Genomic DNA, 15,096 nt, shown 5'->3' with positions numbered 1-15,096 from the left:
TTGGGGGGAGGGAGCAGTAGTTAAGGCCCTGAGGTTGCGTCCCTGCCTTGCCTACAAACGGATGAGTAAGCAACTGCTCCTCTCCAAACCTCAGTTTTCTCCTCTGTGAAACAGGTATGAAAGTAGGAGTAAGGCAGCAGCCCTCAATCCTAGTAGGCTGTTCACCTGTGGAAGCTATTGTTCATTCACTGGTTCATTTAATAAATAGCGCCTGCTGTGTTCCAGGTAGTCTTGCACCCTGCAGGCATGGCAGTGAGCAAAATGCAGAAAAATTCTGTCCTCTAGGAGGGACAGACCATAAACAATAAAAATAGGTAAATTTTTGGTCTTAGTAGGTGATGAGAAATAAAAGCTGGAGGATGGGGAGTGTGCAGGGGTACAAGGAGGATGATATTTTTTTAAATAGGAGAGGAGGGGTCCAGGAAGATCTTTCTGAAAAGGTGACATATGTGCAAAGATGGACGAGCATTCCTCACAAAGGGCAGCTAGTGCAGAGGTCTTGGGGCAGGACCGGGCCTGGCGTGTTGGAGGAACAGCCAGGAGGCCCATGTGTCTGGAGCAGAGTGAGCGAGGGGGAGAGGGAGGAGGGAGGGGACAGGGTGGGTCTTGTGGGCCACAGGAAGGACTTGGGCTTTTACCCCTGAGGGAGGTGGGAGTCCTGGAGGGCTGTGGGCAGAGGAAGGAAGGGGCCTGACTCGGTGTTTATGATCATTTTTATTATTTTTGCTGGGTTTCTCCCCCTTCGCTATGCTGTGGCAGGCCTGCGGGGAGGGGAGGGGAAGGGAGAGGCACACCCTGGGTTTCCCACCCCCCTTTGCCACCACCTTTGGGAAGCATTGGCTGAGGAGTTTGGGAGACACCCCTGTTTTGTTCCCCAACTGTTTGGCAAACACAGTGATGGCTCCAAGGAAACGACCTGGGGGTCATCAGGCCCAGTGGCTGGACCTTCCCTCCTCCCAGCTTAGCACCCAGAGCCATTAACTGGACACAGCTGGGATCCCTGTCCCAGGGGCGGGCAGGGGGCATTCAGGGAGGGCGTAGCAGTCATGTCTCTGCCTGCACACCCACCCACAGACAGCCTGCTGGCATATAGGCTCTGGGTCTGGGTTCAAATCCTGTCTCTGCCACTTCCCAACTCTGTGGCCTCAGGTACACGATGCCTCTTCCAGAAATCCACCCTGGATGGATCCAAGCCCACCAGGCCTGGATCTCACTTCTAGGGAACCTCCAGTTCTGTTGGTGTCCTGTCTTGGTCTGTATTTAGGCCCTTTCTCAAGGGAAGTCCCTTCTGGAGAGTGACACGTTCCCTCACTGCTCAGGACAGACCCTGCTCATCTCTTTCTGCCTGGACAATGCTAAGCTGATGTTTGCTGAGCACCTGCTAGGTACCAGGCACTGGGGTTAACAGGTTACATGCGTGACCTCATTTCACGCTCACAACTACCCTATGAGTTGGTCCGTTTAGCCGAACATTTATTAAGTTGCCAACTGTGTGCCAAGTATTGTTCTACTGCAGGGGACACAGCAGGGAACAAAAGACAGGCCTGGTGGAGGTGAGGGAACAAGCTGTGTGGGTGTCTGGGGAAGATGCTCCAGGCAGAGGGAATAACAGGTGCAAAGGTCCTGGGGCAGGGCCATGCCTGGAGATTTGGAGGAACAGAGAGGGGGCCTGTGTGGCTGAAACATGGTGAGTGAGGTGGGCAGAGAGGGAGGGAGATGAGGGCAGGGAGGAAGTAAGACCTTGTGGGCCACGGTGAGGAGTCTGGAGGGGGCAACTGAGGCACAAGGATGGTAAGTGGCCAAGGTGGCCCAGCAGAGTGACTTGAACCATGCCCATCACACAGATGGAAATCAGAGGCTGAGAGCATTCAGGCTGTGCCTTGAGGGAACAGGACAGCCCATGAATCACTCAGCCTGGTGGGGGTGGGTGCCATGGGTAGAGGCTGCCCAGTGCTGAGAGCAGGGGAAAGGTGCTGGGCCCGGGGCCCACGCTGGAGCGGGCAGGCACGTGACTATCCAGGGCCCTCCCCTGGCCCACTGGCTGCCTGCCTCTGCCGGCCAGGCCTGCACCACCCCAGACCCTATAAGGCCTGGGAGCTGCGAGCAGAGCCAGCTGCGCTGCCCGTCACTCCAGGGGACCCTCACACGGTCCAGGTGAGCAATGCCAGGGTGAGGCTGGCCTCCGGGCAGGTGGGACTGCTCAGGGTTATGGGTGTGGGGCAGGAGGCCCGGGACCCGCCATTCATGCCCCCTCTCTGCCCTTCCAGCTGCTTAGAGGATTACCATGTCTGCTCAAGATGAAGGAGGCCGGGATCCACCCAAACCCAAGGGCAAGGTGAGGGCAGGCGTGGGAGGGAAAGATCGCAACTGGGGCCTGGAGAGACCCCAGAACCTTGGGAAGGTGACCTCCACAATCCTGGGGTCTGGAGGGGCTTCCTGGGGGAGTGTGGGGGAAGGAGGGCTCTGAAGGCCGCAGTGCCAATCTTCCCTCCGGTCCCAAGCTGGAGGGTGGGGGGTGGGAGGATGCACTCAAACCTCAGTTCTTTCCTTGCTGTGTGACCCTGGGCCAGCCTCGGCCCCTCTCTGAGCTTCAGTTTCCCCATCTGAGAAATGTGGGCCACAGAAGGAAAAGGAGAGACCCAGAGGATGAATTTTTTCTCTGTCTATGGGAGGCAGGCTGAACCTGCCCATTGCTCAGGCGAGGAGACTGAGGCTCAGAGTGGCTGAGGTCATCCAGGAGCAAGGCCTGAGGCCGTTTGGGAACCCAGGGCTCTCTAATGCTCCCCCACCCACCCCCACCACGGCCTGGCTCTGCTCATGCTGCCCCCCACCCCATGTAGACCCTGGGCAGCTTCTTTGGGTCCCTGCCTGGCTTCAGTTCTGCCCGGAACCCGGTGGCCCATGCCCACAGCTCAGCGAGAGAGGCCCGGCCGGTCGCCCATCCCGCAGGTGCTCCAGCCGCCGAGACTGCCCAGCCCCAGGCTCAGGGTGAGTGCACAGCTCCATGGAGCCAGGAGCCCTGGAGATGGACTGCAGCAGGGACTTCTGCCCATCGTGGGGGTGCTTCATAGGTGCCTGCGTCACCTCAACAGACCCCACGCAGCTGGCATGCTCATTTAGCGCCAGATGGGGACCTGAGGCATAAATGAGTGGCCCAAGGGGGCACAGCCTGCAATGCCCCCCACATTCCCAACCCCCCCTCCACCTTCCATCACCCCGTTTCTGACGCCCTGTGGACCAGAGGCTGGGCGTTCTGCATATCTAAGCTCATCAAAGATTTTGATCTTGGTTCCAGAGAGGGGCAGCACCTTCCCTGGCGTCACACAGCCTGGGGTGCTCCCCACCCTCCAGTTGCTCAGCTGGGGTGCTCGAGGCAGCCCTAGCCCCAAGTCCTGAAGGGGGGCTGATGAAGGGGAGCCCAGGCTAGGGCGGCCGCTCTGGGCCCAGAGCCGCAGGCAGCTGACTTCTGCTCCACATACCCAGGCCCGGCAGGCGGCTGCCAGCTGTGGTGGAGTGGGGCAGGGCGGGGCCCCGAGTCCTCTCCCCCGAGTCCTCTCCCTGCATCACCCTGGGTGGGTGTCCAGCACCCAGGACCCAGGCAGAGAAAACTCTAGAGAACCCTTGCTCCAAGAGACCGCCCCTGGGGGTTGAGGGAGCCAGACCCATGGCCGTGGATGTCACCTTCTGCCGTCCCTGGCAGAGCAGCTGGGACATTCCTGACCTTTTGGGCTGTGCCCGCTGATTGTGCAATGGGCTTCAGGGTGGCTGATGCCAGCGTGTGTCCCTCCCTGAGTTGCTTGATTGGCTCTTGTCCCCACAGTGGCCACCGACCTGGAGCAGATGACCAGGGGCGTTGAGGAGACACTGCCGCTTTCAGACAGGGTGAGAGGGGCTGGGAGAGCCTGGTCTGGTCTGATGGCCTCCGCCTCCCCCTGGGGTACCTCCTCCTGGGATGTTTCAGTTCCTGCCGTCTGGGGGTTGTCATAGGCCAAGGAGCAGGCAGACACCCCTGTGGGATTCCAGGCCAGTCTTCCCCTCTGAGCCTCTGTTTCTACATCTGTGAAATGGGTGCAGTACTGCCTTACTGCCAGGCACCATGAGGCTCCATCCGGTCTACAGACACCCCCCACCCGCACTCCAGTTCCGTGCCTAGCACATTACGACCCAAACAGTGGTAACTCATTCACCCTGTGTCAGGCTCTGGGCTCAGTGTTTACATGTGCTGCTTAATAGTTAACTCTCCCAACCGTCCTGCGAGGAAGGGAGCAATAGTACCCCACACAAAAGCTGAAGCACAGAGAAGCCAAGCCACCTGCCGAAGGTCACACAGCAAGACATTGTAGCATGGGATTTGAACCTCGGGCAGTCAGAGGCTGAACATTGGACAACGATGCATCCACCCTCGGTCCTGGATGACCGGGGACCGCCCATATAACCATGTCCCCAGGGCCAGGGCAAGCGGAGTGGCTGATGTAAGACTGCTGAGGGCCATAGCAGGGTGACAGAGCCCTGATACAACCCGTCCGCCCAGCACACACCCCACCCTGGAGTCTTCCTCGACTCCCCTCTGCCCTCAGCTTGGCCAGATCTGAGCATCTCGGAGGGCAAAGAACCACCGGGCTCACCCTGTGGCCCAAATTAAAATGGACCCCGGCAGCTGAGGGCCCCCTCCCCACTTTTTCACTCCTCCCCCTCCACCCCTCTTCACTTGCATTAATGGAGCACCTGTTCCCTGCAAAGTGCTTCAGGCACCTTGACTCAGTTTTCTCTACCAATCTTTGAAGGAGGTGGTTTTTATTGTTTTTTGTTTGTTTTTTTTAAATGGCTGGGAAGGGATTTTTTTAAATCTATCTATCTATTTATTTATGGCTGCGTTGGGTCTTCGTTGCTGTGCATGGGCTTTCTCTAGTTGTGGCGAGCGGGAGCTACTCTTCGTGGTGGTGAGCGAGCTTCTCATTGTGGTGGCTTCTCTTGTTGTGGAGCACGGGCTCTAGGCGCGCGGGCTTCAGTAGGTGTGGCTCGCAGGCTCTAGAGTGCAGGCTCAGTAGTTGTGGCGCACGGGCTTGGTTGCTCTATGGCATGTGGGATCTTCCCGCACCAGGGCTCGAATCCACGTTCCCTGCATTGGCAGGCGGATTTTTTTAAAATTATTTAATTATTGCTGCATTGGGTCTTCATTGCTGCGCACGGGCTTTCTCTACTTGCGGCGAGCGGGGGCTACTCTTCTTTGTGGTAGGCGGGCTTCTCATTGCAGTGGTTTCTCTTGTTGCAGAGCACAGGCTCTAGGTGCGCGGGTTTCGGTAGTTGTGGTTCACAGGCTCTAGAGCGCAGGCTCAGTAGTTGTGGCGCTTGGGCTTAGTTGCTCCCCAGCATGTGGGATCTTCCCGGACCAGGGCTCGAACCCGTGTCCCCTGCAGTGGCAGGCAGATTCTTAACCACTGCGCCATCAGGGAAGCCCAGCAGGCGGATTCTTAACCACTGCACCACCAGGGAAGTCCAAGAGGTGCTGTTTTAATTGTCACTCTTCAAATGAGGCTCAGAGAGGGGATGTGGCTTGCCTGAGGTAACACAGCAAGTGTGGGAAAGAGCTGAACCCAGGTCTCTGTGGGCAAGATGCCCACTTGAGACGATGCTGGGTAGGAGGCAGGTGGTGAGAATAACATTTCAGGACTTCTCAACTTCAGTTGTCTTGCCCATTCAGGGCCGGGTCATCCTCTGTGTGGGGCCATCCTGGGCACTGGCCGGGGGGGGGGGGTTCAGTAGCATCCCTGACCCCACCCACTCACTCAATGCCAGGAGCACCCTCTTCCCTGAAGTTGTGATCATACAGATGTCCCCAGACATCGCCCAGTGTCCCCTGGAGGGGGGGGCAGGATCACCCTGGGTCACCCCTAACCCTGGGTTAAGAACCCCTGAACTGGAAATAGGAAACTGATGGTTGAACCTGGGTGGTGGCAACCCTGAGGCCATCACAGCCCTTCAGCAGTTTGGATGAACAAGAGGAAACTGCCCTCATTTTTGACCTACCAAGTTATCGACAGTTTCCTATGGCTCAAACCCAATACTTGGCCCTGTACTTTTCCAGTTATTATTTTTCTAAACATAGATACCCAGATCCCCTTCTCTTACTTGAATACATTCATGCTAACAAGCACTTGGCCTCCTCAAATTTCTCCCCGTGATGGGGAAACATGTCTCAAAATTGCCACAGAGATTAGGTAAGATGAAGAAAACATGGAATTCAATGGCTTGCTGAGCACAAGGCTAAGGGATATTGAGCAAGGAGGGTCCCAGAGGTGCTAGGGAAGAGCTGTCAGCAGTGGGGGATCTATTGTGTCAGGGGAACCATGTGGCGCTGTGACAGAGCCCAGTAGGCTGTATCCTGGAAGCCAGGGAGGGAGGTATGTCGGGGTGGGAGGTGAGCAGGCTGGGCCTCTGGGAGGAAGGTCCCACTCCCCGGGGCATGTAGGGATGAGTCGGAGATCTGGGGAAGGGTGGGGAGTGAGGTGTCTAGCACTCTCTGCTTGATCACGAATGTCCTTCCTCATCAGGTCATCTCCGGGACAAACGACCTAGTGTGGTCTAAGATGAGCAGGACCAAGGATGCCTTCTCGTCTGCGATGGCCAACGTCGTGGACACAGCTAAAGGTGTGGTCCAAGGAGGCCTGGGCATGACCCAGTCCACGCTCACAGGCACCAAGGATGCAGTGTCCACTGGGCTCACTGGGGCAGTGAACATGGCCAAGGGCACCGTCCAGACTGGCATGGACACCACCAAGACTGTCCTCACAGGCACCAAAGATGCAGTGTCCACTGGGCTCACTGGGGCAGTGAACATGGCCAAGGGCACCATCCAGACTGGCATGGACACCACCAAGACTGTCCTGACAGGCACCAAAGATGCAGTGTCCACTGGGCTCACTGGGTCAGTGAACATGGCCAAGGGCACCATCCAGACTGGCATGGACACCACCAAGAGTGTCCTGACAGGCACCAAAGATGCAGTGTCCAGTGGGCTCACTGGGGCAGTGAACATGGCCAAGGGCACTGTCCAGACTGGCATGGACACCACCAAGACTGTCCTCACAGGCACCAAAGATGCCGTGTCCATTGGGCTCACTGGGGCAGTGAACATGGCCAAGGGCACCGTCCAGACTGGCATGGACACCACCAAGATGGCCCTGACAGGCACCAAAGATGCAGTGTCCACTGGGCTCACTGGATCAGTGAACATGGCCAAGGGCACCGTCCAGACTGGCATGGACACCACCAAAACTGTCCTGACAGGCACCAAAGATGCAGTGTCCACTGGGCTTACTGGGGCAGTGAACATGGCCAAGGGCACTGTCCAGACTGGCATGGACAACACCAAGACTGTTCTGACAGGTACCAAAGATGCAGTGTCCACTGGGCTCACTGGAGCAATGGGTGTGGCCAAAGGGGCCGTCCAGATGGGCATGGACACCACCAAGACTGTCCTGACAGGCACCAAAGATGCAGTGTCCACTGGGCTCACTGGAGCAATGGGTGTGGCCAAGGGGGCCGTCCAGACGGGCATGGACACCACCAAGACCGTCCTGACAGGCACCAAAGATGCAGTGTCCACTGGCCTCACTGGGGCACTGAACATGGCCAAGGGCACCGTCCAAACTGGTGTGGACACCACCAAGATTGTCCTGACTAGCAGCAAAGATGCAGTGTCCACTGGGCTCACTGGAGCAATGGGCGTGGCCAAGGGAGCCGTCCAGACTGGCGTGGACACTACCAAGATTGTCCTGACTAGCAGCAAAGATGCAGTGTCCACTGGGTTCACTGGATCAATGGGCATGGCCAAGGGAGCCGTCCAGACCGGTGTGGACACCACCAAGATCGTCCTCACTGGCACCAAAGATGCAGTGTCCACTGGGTTCACTGGAGCAATGGGCGTGGCCAGGGGAGCCATCCAGACTGGCGTGGACACCACCAAGATTGTGCTGACTAGCAGCAAAGATGCAGTGTCCACTGGGTTCACTGGATCAATGGACGTGGCCAAGGGAGCCGTCCAGACCGGCGTGGACACCACCAAGATTGTCCTGACTGGCACCAAAGATGCAGTGTCCACTGGGTTCACTGGATCAATGGGCGTGGCCAAGGGAGCCGTCCAGACTGGTGTGGACACCACCAAGATTGTCCTGACTGGCACCAAAGATGCAGTGTCCACTGGGCTCATTGGAGCAATGGGTGTGGCCAAGGGGGCCGTCCAGATGGGCGTGGATACCACCAAGACTGTCTTGACAGGCACCAAAGATGCAGTGTCCACTGGGCTCACTGGGGCAGTGAACATGGCCAAGGGCACCATCCAGACTGGCATGGACACCACCAAGACTGTCCTGACAGGCAGCAAAGATGCAGTGTCCACTGGGCTCACTGTATCAGTGAATATGGCCAAGGGCACCATCCAGACAGGCATGGACACCACCAAAACTGTCCTGACAGGCACCAAAGATGCAGTGTCCACTGGGCTCACTGGATCAGTGAATATGGCCAAGGGCACCATCCAGACTGGCATGGACACCACCAAGACTGTACTCACAGGCACCAAAGATGCAGTGTCCACTGGGCTTACCGGGGCAGTGAACATGGCCAAGGGCACTGTCCAGACTGGCATGGATACCACCAAGACCGTTCTGACAGGTACCAAAGATGCAGTGTCCACTGGGCTCACTGGAGCAATGAGTGTGGCCAAAGGGGCCCTCCAGATGGGCATGGACACCACCAACACTGTCCTGACAGGCACCAAAGATGCAGTGTCCACTGGTCTCACTGGAGCAATGGGTGTGGCCAAGGGGGCCGTCCAGACGGGCATGGACACCACCAAGACCGTCCTGACAGGCACCAAAGAGGCAATGTCCACTGGCCTCACTGGGGCAGTGAACATGGCCAAGGGCACCGTCCAGACTGGTGTGGATACCACCAAGACTGTCCTGACAGGCACCAAAGATGCAGTGTCCACTGGGTTCACTGGAGCAATGGGCGTGGCCAGGGGAGCCGTCCAGACCGGCGTGGACACCACCAAGATTGTCCTGACTAGCAGCAAAGATGCAGTGTCCACTGGGTTCACTGGAGCAATGGGCGTGGCCAAGGGAGCCGTCCAGACCGGCATGGACACCACCAAGATTGTCCTGACAAGCAGCAAAGATGCAGTGTCCACTGGGTTCACTGGATCAATGGGCGTGGCCAAGGGAGCTGTCCAGACTGGTGTGGACACCACCAAGATCGTCCTCACTGGCACCAAAGATGCAGTGTCCACTGGGTTCACTGGAGCAATGGGCGTGGCCAGGGGAGCCGTCCAGACTGGCGTGGACACCACCAAGATTGTGCTGACTAGCAGCAAAGATGCAGTGTCCACTGGGTTCACTGGATCAATGGGCGTGGCCAAGGGAGCCGTCCAGACCGGCGTGGACACCACCAAGATTGTGCTGACTGGCACCAAAGATGCAGTGTCCACTGGGTTCACTGGAGCAATGGGCGTGGCCAGGGGAGCCGTCCAGACTGGCGTGGACACCACCAAGATTGTCCTGACTGGCAGCAAAGATGCAATGTCCACTGGGTTCACTGGAGCAATGGGCGTGGCCAGGGGAGCCGTCCAGACCGGCATGGACACCACCAAGACCGTCCTGACTGGCACCAAAGATGCAGTGTCCACTGGGTTCACTGGAGCAATGGGCGTGACCAGGGGAGCCGTCCAGACTGGCGTGGACACCACCAAGACCGTCCTGACTGGCACCAAAGATGCAGTGTCCACTGGGTTCACTGGAGCAATGGGCGTGGCCAAGGGAGCCGTCCAGACCGGCATGGACACCGCCAAGACCGTCCTAACAGGCACCAAAGATGCAGTGTCCACTGGGTTCACTGGAGCAATGGGTGTGACCAAGGGGGCCGTCCAGACAGGCATGGACACCACCAAGACTGTCCTGACAGGCACCAAAGATGCAGTGTCCACAGGGCTCACTGGGGCTGTGAATGTGGCTACAGGGGCTGTGCAAACTGGGCTGAATACAACCCAAAATGTTTCAGCTGGCACAAGGAACACCATTTCCAGTGGCATGGCTGGTGCCATGAATATGGCTAACACTGCTGCCCAGTGGGGTCTGGACACCTCGAAGGCTGTCCTCACTGGCACCAAAGACGCCGTGTCCACTGGGCTCACCAGGGTAGGGAACGTGGCCCGAGGAGGTGTGCAGACTGGTCTCGGAACCATCCAGAACTGGTTACCTGTTTCCCAGGATGCTGCCTCAGGTGGACTCGCCACTTCCGGAGCCCCAGATGAAGGAGAACAAACCATCCTGAGCCCTCATGAAGCTCAGTCCTGCGGGGTCTCCAGGCCCCTGGGCACTGTGTGTGCACGCCTGGACCTTGCTGGGAAAGCCACCACCAATACCAAGGGCCTCGCGTCAGCTAAGGTGACTTTCACCCAAGAGGCCGCCCTGGGCAAGGAGGATGACGTAGGGCCTGGGGCCACCACTTGCGGCCAGGAAGGAGCCCGGGGCTTTGCAACACTCCGGGACGCGGTGGAGGGGCTGGGGGAGATCTTCCAGCCCATGAGCGCCGAGGAGCAAGGTGAGAGCAGGACAGGCTGGTCCCAGCTCCCAGGGGCCCGGTCGTCTGTACAACGCATGCCCCTGATGCCCGAGGGGCCTCTCGGGTTGAGCGACCCTGTCTTCCCTTTCAGCTCAGCTGGCTGCCTCTCAGCCCCGGCTGAGGGAGGCCACGGCCGACCAAAGCAGCTACTTCGTGCGTCTGGGCGACTTGGACCCCAGCTTCCGCCAGCGGGCTTTCGAGCACGCCCTGAGCCACCTGCAGCAAGGCCAGTTCCAGGCCCTGGACATCCTGGCCCAGCTCGAGGACGCCTTCTGGCTGGTAAGAGCCCTCCCTTCCACCAGTGCCTTCCTCAGCCACACGTGGGGGACCTGACAGACACATACTAAGCACCTAGTAGACAACGGCCGTCAGCCACTCAGTCACGGGTTTGCTCTCAAGGAGCCTGTATTCCAGGGAGGAAGATGGACACAAGACCCAATACTTGCCACCAACGGGGTTGCAGAGAGGGAAACAAGACAGTCGTGCAGAGAGGGGCAGGGCAGGAGCGTGTCTGTTTGAGCCAAGTTGTGTGGAAAGTGGGAACCGCAAGGACAGACAGTGGCCTGAGAACAAGCTACGTGTGTTCCAAGGAGCAGAAGGGCGGCCGGTGGCAGGGGAGGGTAAAGTGAAGGCGCTGACAGGGTAGGGGGAACCGATGAGATCTGGGTGGGGTTCAGTGATGCAAGGAAGGGCCCAGCGGAAGGTGACTTGAACGCCACCGCGGGGACAGGCACCGAGCCAGAGGGGTCATGCTCTCTCGCCAGCCCCACTCACCCCTCCGCCCCAGGCTTTCTCCCCCTGCAGTACCACTGACACCCACGCTGGCTCCTTGTGGGTGCTGGGGCTGACCTGCCTGCGGTAGGAAGTTTAGTGGCATCCCGTCTGTGGCTGATGCAGACGGTGATGGACCCCCAGGTCTGAGCACCTCTAGGTTCTCAAGGTCATGGGTCGTAAGTGTCGAACAGCCCCATCTACACAGGTGGCGAGGAACCCAGCCATGCTACCTGAGTGGGGATCCCTGGGATGCACTCAGGCACCTGTGTTTTCCGTCAGTGCCCCAGGGGTCTGTGGTGAGCCACAATTTGAGGACCACTGCTCCAACCCAGAGGGTCTCAACGGGGCAGTCGTGCCTCCAGGGGACACTGGGCCATGCCTGGGGATGTCTGTGTTGGTCACCCGGCGGGGTGGGGGGGTGCTCCTGGCATTGAGTGGGTGGGAGCCGGGAGGCTGCTCCACACCCCGCAGCGCCCAGGACTGGGGGCTGAAGGTTGGCCTGATGCAACAGAGGTTTTATTTAAGGGGATCCCTCTGGCTACTGTGGGGAGGACAGGTCACCAGGGTCAAGGGCCAAGGGCCAGAGCCAGGAAATGAGTGAGGTTTCTGCAAAAATCCTGGCAAATGCTGAGGGGGGCCTTGGGAGTAGCATCGGCGGTGGCAAGAGGCAGTTGGGTTCTGGATGTGCTTCCAAAGCAGACCTACCAGCTTAGGTGTGAGAAGTGAGAGAGAGAAAAGACCCTATGAGGCCTCGGGGACTTTTAGCAGGGGACATCTAGAAATGCCCTGGGTGGTGAACATTAAGGCTTGGTCTTGGACAGGGTAACCTGGAGATGTCTAGTAGGCCCCCGGATGGAGTCGCTGGGGTTAAGAGCTGGGAGGGTGATGGAAAGTTGGAGTCAACATTCGGTCCACTTGCTGAGCTCTCAGGAGGACAAGGAAGATTAGTCAGTCAATGGGGGTGGGGGGCTCCTATGTGCTAGGGACCCAAAAAGCAAGGAGGAAAAGGTCCTGACAGAGCTCCCACCCAAGGAGGGGAGATAAACAACAAAGAAACTCACGGTAACTCGACAGTGATAGGCCTCTGAGGAGAGACAGAGATCTGGCAGGGAGGGCCTGGGGGGGCCACCGTACTGGGCCAGAGGAAGCATGTTTCAGGCTGAGTGGGCAGCACGTGCAAAGGCCCTGAGGCAACATGCTGGATGTGCTCGAGGGACAAAAGGAGGCCAGCGTGGCCTGAGCAGAGAGCACAGCGGGATGTCAGCAGGAGGTGAGGTTGCAGGTGTCCTGAGCAGGCCACGCAGACCATGGTGAGGAACTGGATTCGGTCCAAAGACCACTCACTCGGAGACGTGGGAGGATTTTGAGCTGGGTGGGGTGTGACATGGTGCCCCTGCCATTCTGCTGAGCTCCCTGACAACCTCATGAGGAATTTGGATTATTGCCTCTTTACGTGAACCATCCTGGTACAGCTGGCCCTAAACCTTTCCACCACGCCACGGGAAAGGTAGACACGAAGCTCCAGGCCAGGCCTGGGAATGCCGCCCCCGGGGGAGTATCAGGAAGGTCCCTGCCAAGGCCTCATGTCTCTGCTGGGCTCTCTCTTTCCAGATTGAGAAGGCCCAGCAGGCTCCAGACCAGCAGCCGTGGCCGGACCAGGATCTGAACAGCCAAGCCGGCGCCCGACAGGTGTGTACCAGGGGGCCGGCGCTCCTGCCCCTCCCCTCCAGCCCCACTCACCTCCCTCCTTCCACCCACAGGTGCCAGCCGCCGGGGCTCTGTCCAGGGTCTGCAGCCTTGTCCAGCAGCTCCATGTGGCCTACAGCAGCCTGGCCTCCGGCCTCCAGGGCCTCCCCGCCGAGCTCCGGTGGCAGCTCAGGCAGGCGCGGCACAGCCTCTGCGAGCTCCACAGCGTGGTCTCCTCTGCCGCCTCCGTGGCGGCGCTGCCGGCCGAGCGCCTGGCCCAGAGCCGCCAGGGCGTATGCCAGGCGTGGCAGGGGCTGGAGCAGCTGCTGGAGAGCGTGCAGCGCAGCCCTCCGCTCAGCTGGCTGGTGGGGCCCTTCGCCCTGCACCCCAATGGGCAGCGGCTGTAGGAGCCCCTCCCCCGCCCGAAACCAGCCCCAACCCCCGCAAGCTCTGGGCCCTGCTGGCTGGTGCCCCACCTTCCTCCCTGAGCACGGCTGGCCCTTCTCCTGGCCGAGGAGCCCGGGGCGGCTAAGACCCTCGACGGCGACGGGGGGACCCGGGCTTCGCCTGAAGATCTCAAGCAAGCACTTCATTTAGGAACAAGGGGAGTCGTGCCTGTCTTGAAGGTTCTCCACTCAGCACCCCCAGTAGGGCCCTTTTATCTTTTACCTGGGGGGGGGGTCTTCCACCCCAGCCTGGGCCCTCTAGCTATACCAGCTTGGCAGGCGGCCCTGCTCCTCCATCCTGGGCTCCAGGCAGCTCTGTCCTCGCTCTGAAAAGCCCACGTCCCTCAGCAAACAGCACATGCCAGAAGGTACCAGAACGCCACCATCATCCTGAGGCAGGTAGGCCCCCACCGCCTCTGCTGACCCCCGGCCTGGCCCAGGGGCTTCATGAAGGCAAAGCCGCAGCAGCCACTGACAGCTGAGGACCGGACTGCCCGGGCGGGGTGGGGTGAGTACACCTCCCTTCCTGCTGCAGCCCACTCACCCGGCAGCGCCCCCTGGTCCTGGATGATCACAAGGACCCCACAGATGCTGTTCTCGGGTCACTGGGCCCAGAGGCTGCGGATGAAGGAATAAAGGGGCTCCCTCACACGGGATGGGGCCCTAGGGAGCACGTGACAAAATGTGCTCGAGAGACTTCCAGGTGGTCCAGTGGTAAGGACTCTGTGCTTTCACTGCCGAGGGTGTGGGTTGGATCCCTGGTTGGGGAACTAAGATCCCACAAACCACAAGGCGCGGCCAAAAAAACCAAAAACAGAAAAACGTGCTCGACACACGTTCAGGTCTCAGTCACGTGCTCCAGGCCGGAGACCAGCAGCCCCTGGACAAGGGCCCCTTCCTTCCCACCGTGCTCTCCCTGGATCCTTGGGGCGCCCTGCGAGGTGGGCTGCACATGGGAAGGTGGGACAACAGAGGGCCAGTCCCCCTGCTCCAGATGCTGAGGGAGCTGCTGCGTCAGAAGTCCAGCGGCCCAAGGCTTGTCAAGCCCCCACTTCCCATGCCTGCAGCCCCCCTATCTGGCCACCTCCTTGACGGAGGAAGCGAAGTGGCCCCGCTTCTCAGAAATCACCAGGTGCTCCAAGCCCCAGGACGGATGGGCCAGCTCTTCCCAGAGGGTCACCACGGCTGCCAGGGGCCACAAGGGGCCCTGCGCCACAGGAGCTGGCCGAGGCAACACACAGGGACCAGTCCGGGAACTTCCCTGAGCCTTTCCTTCCTCACTCCCCATCACGGACGGCCATCAGAGGGGGTGACACTGGGAACAGTCGTTCACGGAAACCGAGCTCACCGACAACCTCAAATCCAACCAAACCAAACCAAACCAAACGGGGCAAGGGCCGGGGGCGGAGGCGGTACGCCAGGCCCAGGGAGCAAAACCACACCACGCCTCTCTCTCAGCCGGGACAGAGGGGCTCGGCCACCGGCAGGACAGGGGACACACGGTAGAGGCCACCGTTTAACCAGCAACCGCCGTGTGCAGGTGCCTGGCTGGGCGTCGCACACACATCCC

At 59.5% G+C, this 15,096-nt stretch overlaps 1 protein-coding gene across 1 annotated transcript; it reads left to right on the top strand.

The window, feature by feature from the left end:
* Positions 1-2,284: 2,284 nt before the first annotated feature.
* PLIN4 (perilipin 4) lies at positions 2,285-13,487 on the top strand (the record flags this gene model as incomplete). Its single annotated transcript, XM_079702162.1, has 8 exons — positions 2,285-2,335; positions 2,841-2,988; positions 3,821-3,882; positions 6,552-7,847; positions 8,046-10,599; positions 10,712-10,899; positions 13,006-13,083; positions 13,155-13,487. 8 exons carry the CDS (start codon positions 2,285-2,287, stop codon positions 13,485-13,487), a joined length of 4,710 nt encoding a protein of 1,569 aa, XP_079558288.1.
* Positions 13,488-15,096: the final 1,609 nt, after the last annotated feature.

The sequence above is a fragment of the Hyperoodon ampullatus genome, assembly GCF_949752795.1.
Source record: "Hyperoodon ampullatus genome assembly, chromosome: 4".
NCBI classification, from domain to species: domain Eukaryota; kingdom Metazoa; phylum Chordata; class Mammalia; order Artiodactyla; family Ziphiidae; genus Hyperoodon; species Hyperoodon ampullatus.
Note: the sequence above shows the minus strand (reverse complement) of the source record. Positions and strands in the feature narration are given on the sequence as shown.